At 41.9% G+C, this 7,677-nt stretch overlaps 1 protein-coding gene across 1 annotated transcript; it reads left to right on the forward strand.

Moving 5' to 3' along the window:
• The first annotated feature begins 309 nt into the window (after positions 1-309).
• Positions 310-6,869, forward strand: LOC307002019 (uncharacterized protein). Its single transcript, XM_079619226.1, has 2 exons — positions 310-429; positions 5,104-6,869. Exon 2 carries the CDS (start codon positions 5,115-5,117, stop codon positions 6,030-6,032), a length of 918 nt encoding a protein of 305 aa, XP_079475352.1. The 5' UTR covers positions 310-429; positions 5,104-5,114; the 3' UTR covers positions 6,033-6,869.
• Positions 6,870-7,677: the final 808 nt, after the last annotated feature.

Genomic DNA, 7,677 nt, shown 5'->3' on the forward strand with positions numbered 1-7,677 from the left:
TGCATTTGTTACATTTGTTATTTGTTAATGTTAGTTAATAATAATACAGCTGTTCATTGTGTGTTCATGTCAGTTCACAGTGTATTAACTAATGTTAACAAATGCAAGCTTTTAATTTTAATAATGTTTTAGTAAATGTTGAAATTAATATTAACTAAGATTAATAAATGCTGTAGAACTGCCCCAGACAAGAGCCTTTAATCATTTTGTAGAAGAATTGAATTCCCAGTCTTATCTTATAATTTGAATGAGTTGCATGAGTAAATTAAGGGTAACGCTAAATTAAATTTAGGCTTATGCTAAATATCGCGGATAGATATTATCTATCGTTCTTCTTTTTTTAACCCACAGCTAAAGGAGAGCGGCTCTAACGCTGACGCTTCCACTTTCAACACTACGCAGCTCGGGAAAGAGGCTTCCTCTGCATTAGTAGGTCTCAGATGTTGTTACTCTTTGAATAGCAGTCGTTCATTATACATTTTAAATGTAGAAGATATGATGCATATAAATGTATGAAATGTAGAGATATATTATAATGTATAAATATAATATATAGTGAAAGCACTATACAACTTGTTAATATTTTAGTGCTCTGTGGTTTGATGACAAAAAATGCGTCACGGTATTTTTTAAGAAACTGGTGTTTGTTTTTGTTAGTTTTTTTACTAAGCCTTTACATTGGCTTATTTTTGTGCCATGAGAACATAGATAATTTTTTTTGCATAAATACAAATTTACTATCAAAAGGTTTGTAATCAAATCAACTGATAAAAGTGCTGCATAACAGAGGTTTACTGGTTAAATAAAATAATATGAAATTGTTTACATTTAGTCATTTAGCAGACGCTTTTATCCAAAGCGACTTACAACTGAGGACTACAGCAAGCGAGTCATCGTGAAGAGGCAAAAATAAGGCAAGAAGTGCTCAAAATACAAAGTTCAGGCATTGCTCAGAGTAGCAGAAGCCAAACAAGGGAGGATTAAAGGTTTTTATTTATTTTATTTTTTATGTCAAGTGCTCACGGAAGAGATGAGTTTTCAGTTGTCTTTTGAATGTGGTCAGGGATTCTGCATTCCGGACGAGAGTAGGGAGATCATTCCACCAGCAAGGAACCGTGAATGAGAATGTTCTGGAGAGTGATTTTGTGGCTCTCTGTGATGGTACCACGAGTCGTCGCTCATTGACCGATCGCAGGCTTCTGGTCGGGATGTAGACTCGTAGGAGCGAGTGAAAGTAGGAGGAGCTGAGCCTGTGGTCGATCTGTAAGCAAGCGTCAATGCCTTGAACTTGATGCAAGCAGCGAGTGGTAGCCAGTGCAGAGAGATGAACAGAGGAGTGACGTGGGCCCTTTTGGGCTCGTTGAAGACAAGACGGGCTGCAGCATTCTGGATCATTTGTAGAGGTTTAATTGCACATGATGGAAGACCAGCCAGAAGAGCATTGCAGTAATCAAGCCTAGAGATAACCAAGGCCTGGGCGAGAAGTTGTGTTGCATGCTCAGTTAGGAAGGGCCTGATCTTCCTGATGTTGTGCAGTGCAAACCTGCATGATCGAGCTGTCTTTGTGATGTGGTCTGTGAAGGTCAGGTGCTCATCAAATGTTACTCCAAGGTTTCTGACCGACCTTGATGGGGTGATTAAAGTTGAATCTAGCTGGATAGTGAAGTCGTGCTGTAGGGACGGATTGGCAGGGAGGACGAGAAGCTCAGTCTTTGCCAGGTTGAGCTGCAGGTGATGTTCCTTCATCCATGCCGAGATGTCCGCCAGGCAGCTTGAGATACGTGCAGCTACTGTGGGATCATCAGATTGAAATGAGAGGTAGAGCTGGGTGTCATCAGCATAGCAATGGTAAGAGAAGCCATGTGACTGTATGATGGGTCCCAGTGATGTGGTGTAAATGGAGAAGAGGAGCGGTCCAAGAACTGAACCCTGAGGAACCCCTGTAGTCAGTTGATGTGCTTTGGATACCTCACCTCTCCAAACGATCCTGAAGGACCTACCTGTGAGATAGGACTCAAACCAGTGGAGAGGAGTTCCTGTGATGCCCAGTGATGAGAGGGTGGACAGGAGGATCTGATGATTCACAGTGTCGAAGGCAGCAGACAGATCCAGGAGAATGAGAACTGATGATTTGGAGGCAGCTTTTGCGATCCGTAGGGCTTCTGTGACTGACAGCAATGCAGTCTCGGTTGAATGCCCTTTCTTGAAGCCAGATTGGTTTACATCTAGCTGGTTGGTCAGAGTGAGGAAAGATGATACTTGGTTGAAGGCAACTCGTTCAAGTGTTTTCGCGATGAATGGTAGGAGAGAGACAGGTCTGTAATTCTCTAAGAGTGATGTGTTTAATGTGGGTTTCTTAAGCAGTGGAGTTACCCGAGCCTGCTTGAATGCTGTAGGAAAAGTGCCAGTGTGGAGCGATGAGTTGATGATGTGTGTGAGTGCTGGTAGAAGTGTGGGAGAAATGGCTTGTAGAAGGTGTGAGGGGATGGGATCTAGAGGGCAGGTGGTGGGTGACTGGAGAGGAGAAGTTTAGATACTTCTTCCTCGGTTAGTGAAGAGAAGGAGGAGAGAAGGTGCTTGGGAGTGGGAGGGGTTGGACTGGGTTCCTGTGTGTGTGGAGCTGAGAACTGACTGCTGATAGTTGTTGTTTTGTTGGTGAAGAAGTTAGCAAGATCATCAGCAGTTAAAGAGGAGGTGGGTGGTGGTGGAGGTGGACAGAGGAGAGAGTTGAATGTCTTGAAAAGTGTTCGTGTGTTAACGGTGCTGTTGATCTTGTTGTGGAAATAAGAAGATTTTGCAGCAGGAACATCAACAGAAAAGGAAGAGAGCATAGATTGATACATACTAAGGTCAGTTGTGTCTTTTGATTTGCGCCATTTCCTCTGTTGCCCTGAGTTTAGTCCGGTGATCACGAAGAACCTCAGATAACCAGGGGTTAGAGGGAGAAGTGCGTGCTGGCCTGGAGGAGATAGGGCAGATATTGTCTAAAGAAGAAGTTAAAGTGGAGCATAAAGTGTCTGTTGCGGTATTAACATCCAGATATGAGAAGTGTGAGTGTGAGGGAAGAGAAGATGACACAGCAGAGGAGAGATGGGAGGGGGAGAGTGAGCGCAGGTTTCGTCTGAAAGTAACTGGTAGGGGTTTTGGTGGAGCATGGGTGGAGAGTTGTAGATTGAAAGTAATGAGGAAATGATCAGAAACGTGGAGAGGTTTCACCAAAATGTTGTCTGTGATCAGTTGCGTGTGTAAACCAGGTCCAGTTGGTGGCCTGATTTGCGAGTACCTGTGGTGATGTGCCGTTTTCAAAATTGAATTCAAAATTCAAAATATCAAAAATGTTTGATATTCCTTTAAAAAATTATCATAAGCAAATTGGGGTGCTCTTCAGTATCAAGCATAATTGGTTTGTGACTACCTTTCTTCAGACAAGTGATCTGGATTTGGAAGGCTTGAAGCTCATTCTTGCCCACTTGATAAGCCTCTCGAGACCTCGGAGGATCCATCTGCTACCCGGAACAGCAGATGTCGAGACTGTGAGATCGTCCATGTAAGCTCTTATCGGTGGTTGTTGCACCTCAGACTTGGACAGCGGGCCTCTGCACTCCACCTCAACAGCTTTGGCAACCATGCTCATGGCAAGCGCAAAAAGGATTACTGAAATTGTGCATCCAGTAATAATACCCTTCTCAAGGCGATGCCAACTTGATACAGACCCAGATGTGACTCTCAACCTGAAGTTATTATAGTAGTCCTGTGATCTTACTGGGGACATAGTGCCGGTTCAGTGCAGCCTTTACCGACTTGTGTGTTATGGACCCACATGCATTGACCAAGTCAAGCCACGGCACAACCAGGTCTTCATTATTCTCCCGTGCTTCTCTAATCCACTGGGTGATTATTCCAGTGTGCTCAAGCAAACCTTCAGCAAGTCTCCTCTGGCTTGCAATAATCCCCCTGTGCCATATCATCCACAAGAGATTCCAGAGCAAATGGAAAGAGTTGGCAATAAATTTCACCCGGTTCCTAGTTCTCTCCCTTCCCCGTCTCCTGTGCCACTTTTCTCTTCTCAAGGTATGTAGCTTCTTCCTAACAATGTTGCGAAGCTCGATAAGCGGTGGCTTCTCCTCCTCCTCTGCAGTCTTTTAATGCTAGGACAGTTGATGAATTCTCTCTGCTCTCTGGTTCTTGGTATATGGAGTTTTGACGATTTTCTCATCCTCTTTACCATTGTTCAGCTCCGTACAATGATTATAGTCAGGGCTTGAAGGCAAATGTCAGCATCACCCTTCCACATATTTGATGTTATGTGGGTAACATCTTCTCCAAACAGCTGCCACTCCCTATTCTTGCTGGTTGCTGTCCATTTCATTTGTACTTGTTGGTTTACTCTGCCTGAGGATGGAGCTTCTGGTGCCTGGAGGTTCTGGGCACTGGGTGATTCCAGGCCGGGCTCCTCCTGCGTCTCACCAGAGTCAGACCCTGTCGTTGCACTATTGGCTCCCTCCTCAGGCATTTCATCCTGTCAGTATAAGTCAAATATACTTAAGTGCAATTTTAAGTATATTCTGAGAAGTGCATAAAGTATATGTGGCGAACACGACGAGGTCGAGAGCCGTGGGAGGACGGCGCGAGGGCGGTGGCGTGATTGATAATGAGTGTGCGCGCCGCACCGGTCTCGTATCTCTCATGAAGGATAGGAAGCATAAAAGGAGGAGCGACGACAGTGGTGATCGAGAGAGGAACAGGCCTGATTTTATGTTATGTTTTGTTTCTGTTTTGATGTGGCCAGCAGTCGTCCGTGAGGGGCTGCTGGCTTATACTTTCGTTTTGTATTTGTTCTATTTTGTTATTAAAGTCTTTGAGTGTTCGCCAGTTCCTGTCTCCTTCTTCCCATAACAACATACCTCGTTGCAGTATATTTCTGAAAAGTATATAAAAAGTAGACTCAAAATATATATTTTTATTTTAAAAGAAATATACTTAAAACACATTTGAATAAACTTATTTTTTGTAAGGGATATAACGCTGTTTTGATGAGCTCAATCTAAAGTAACATCTTTCAGTTGGTGTGGATATTGAATGTTTGTTTTTTCTGTGTTGCAGGTTCAGGCACGATGAACAGCATTATTCCCAAGAGCAAAATAAAAGGCACAGACATCTGTGGAGCGGGCAAATACTATTATATAATCCGCTCTGATCTCGGCTGCTATATGAAGATAGGTAGTATCAATAGAGGTTCAGACATCTCTATTTTCAATCTGTACCTTGCCTGCAAAAATGGAGACCATTACCTTGGAGATGAAGATGGTTTCTTTTACATCATCAAAGGCAATTCCTACCGCAGAGTCAAGAACCTGACGACAGACATCGGTGCTGAAGTTCACAGTCTTCATCCCAATTGCCAGGGAGGAGACCACTACTTCTCAACTTCTGGCAAGTTTTTCATCATCTTCCAAGAAAGGGGCATTTATCGAATAACAACAAACATGAATACAGACTCAGATGCTGAAGAAAACAAGCTCCATCCCAACTGCAGAAACGGCCTCTATTACTGGGGCCTGTCAAACAACTGCTTCTTCCTAAAGCCAGTCTCAGATTGGGGAGTTGAGTACTACAAAGGTACCGACCTCAGCAATGATGAGTGTGTTGGTGTCTATTCTGTTCATTGCGATGTTCTTAACTTCCTTCCTGGTGGGCTGACAGTAACTATAGGCCCATCATTTGACAATTGGGAGAATATGAAAACTATCACCAATGACAGCAATACACCAGTGACATGGCAAAAGAAAATCAATAAAAAGGTTGGATACGATAAGGAGAAGATGTCCCAGATCACACACAACTGGAAGATAGCCACGTCATCCTTGATTGAATCTGGAGAACATGCAAAGTTAATTTTGAAGTTGCACCTCTTCTTTTTTGAAGATTCACATGCCAACACTAAAAACGAAAGCTGTAATGAAATGATAGAAGTGGAAGAACAACTCACATTTGAGCTGAAGCCAAACAAGTCTTTATATCTGTGGCAGTAAAAAATAGGTCTCGGTAAAGAACCAGTGTTGTTCTGCCGTGATTTAAAGATTACAGATGATCCAAACCCTCCAACTGAAGTCCCGCTGCCACCCGCACAATCATGAAAACATATCAGGATGGTTTATCTCCAAGGATAATCAAGTGCTTCAGTTAAATACCTTAATTATAACTTCTCAAGCAATTATTTAAAGACCTGCATGCATTGCTTAAAATGAGGCTTGAATCGCTGGTAACACTTTAGAATAAGGTTCCTTCGTTAATGAATAACTACACAGGAACAAATGAGTAACACAATATTAATAATCTAGTAACTACTATTAACTAATAGTTTAACGAATTAGTAAGTAATAGCATACAGATGAAAGTGGTAGTTCACTATTAACTAATCAATAACTACTATTTTTTTAATACTTCCCAGAGAACTACTGAAAAAGTTGCATAATTCATGCAAAACTAATCAATAACTAATGCAGGACAAATGACTAGCACTACATTAACATTTTAACTGCTACTGCAAATTAATACACAAGGTTGTCTCCTAGCTCATATATAAAAATAAGTGTGTGTGTGTGTGTGTGTGTGTGTGTGTGTGTGTGTGTGTGTGTGTGTGTGTGTGTGTGTGTGTGTGTGTGTGTGACTATCTTGTGAATGATTAGAAGATTCTACACTTTAGGATTGGCTTTTCATTAGTAACTACTGTAAGAATCATGGAAACTAACTAGTAATTACTCAAGTTTTACTACATACTTCTAAAGGAATTACTAATTATTTGGATCCGTATTCTAAAGTGAAGATCATGGTAACTTCAGTCGTTTGAGATTTTTGGTGAACTTTTAAAATAGTGTACTTTCAGAACATTTCTTTAGAAGTATGCAGTAACACTTGAGTCATTACTGGTTAGTTACCATGATCTTCACTTTAGAATACGGATATTCACACACACACACACACACACACATATGTATATATGAGCTAGGAGACATACATGAAAACTTATTTTTTTGAGAGTTAGGTTAAATAATACAATAACTGTATATGGTATTTGGATGGCTGATGACTCAGTGTGTTCCAGTAGTCACCATGACTATTGATTCAAGGCCAGTCCAGAGGAATGCCGGAAAATTGGCCTCAGGACAAGTAAGGTCCCGACAACTGCATTTAAAAATCCATTTCTTTAAACTTATTCAGTTGATAAATAGTTCTCTAGGAGACAGCTAATTATTGACAGCTTTCTCAAATCATAAGTCTGCTATGCTATTACATATTAATAAAGTAAACAACCTTGTGTATCGGTTACAGTAGCAGTTAAAATGTTAATGTAGTTGTGGCGAGCAGGACGAGGTCGAGTGACGGGAGAGAACGCCACGAGAAGCATAAAGGAGGAGCGACGACAGTGAAGATCGAGAGAGGAACAGGCCTGGACTTTATTTGATATGTTGTTTCTGTTTTGATGTGGCCAGTATTTGTTTTATTTTGGTATTAAAACTGTTGAATGTTCGCCGGTTCCCGCCTCTTTCTTCCCACAACATCTGAACTGCGTTACACTGGTGCCGAAAGTCCCTCGCGGACGACTGCTGGCCACACAAAACAGAAACAACACATCAAATAAAATCAGGCCTGTTCCTCTCTCGACCTCCACTGTTG

Source organism: Phoxinus phoxinus (genome assembly GCF_949152265.1).
Source record: "Phoxinus phoxinus genome assembly, chromosome: 7".
Taxonomy (NCBI): Eukaryota; Metazoa; Chordata; class Actinopteri; order Cypriniformes; family Leuciscidae; genus Phoxinus; species Phoxinus phoxinus.

What these genes read in the sequence shown, in the direction of transcription:
- LOC307002019 (XM_079619226.1), top strand. Translation starts at nt 5,115, where the DNA reads ATGAACAGCATTATTCCCAAGAGCAAAATAAAAGGCACAGACATCTGT.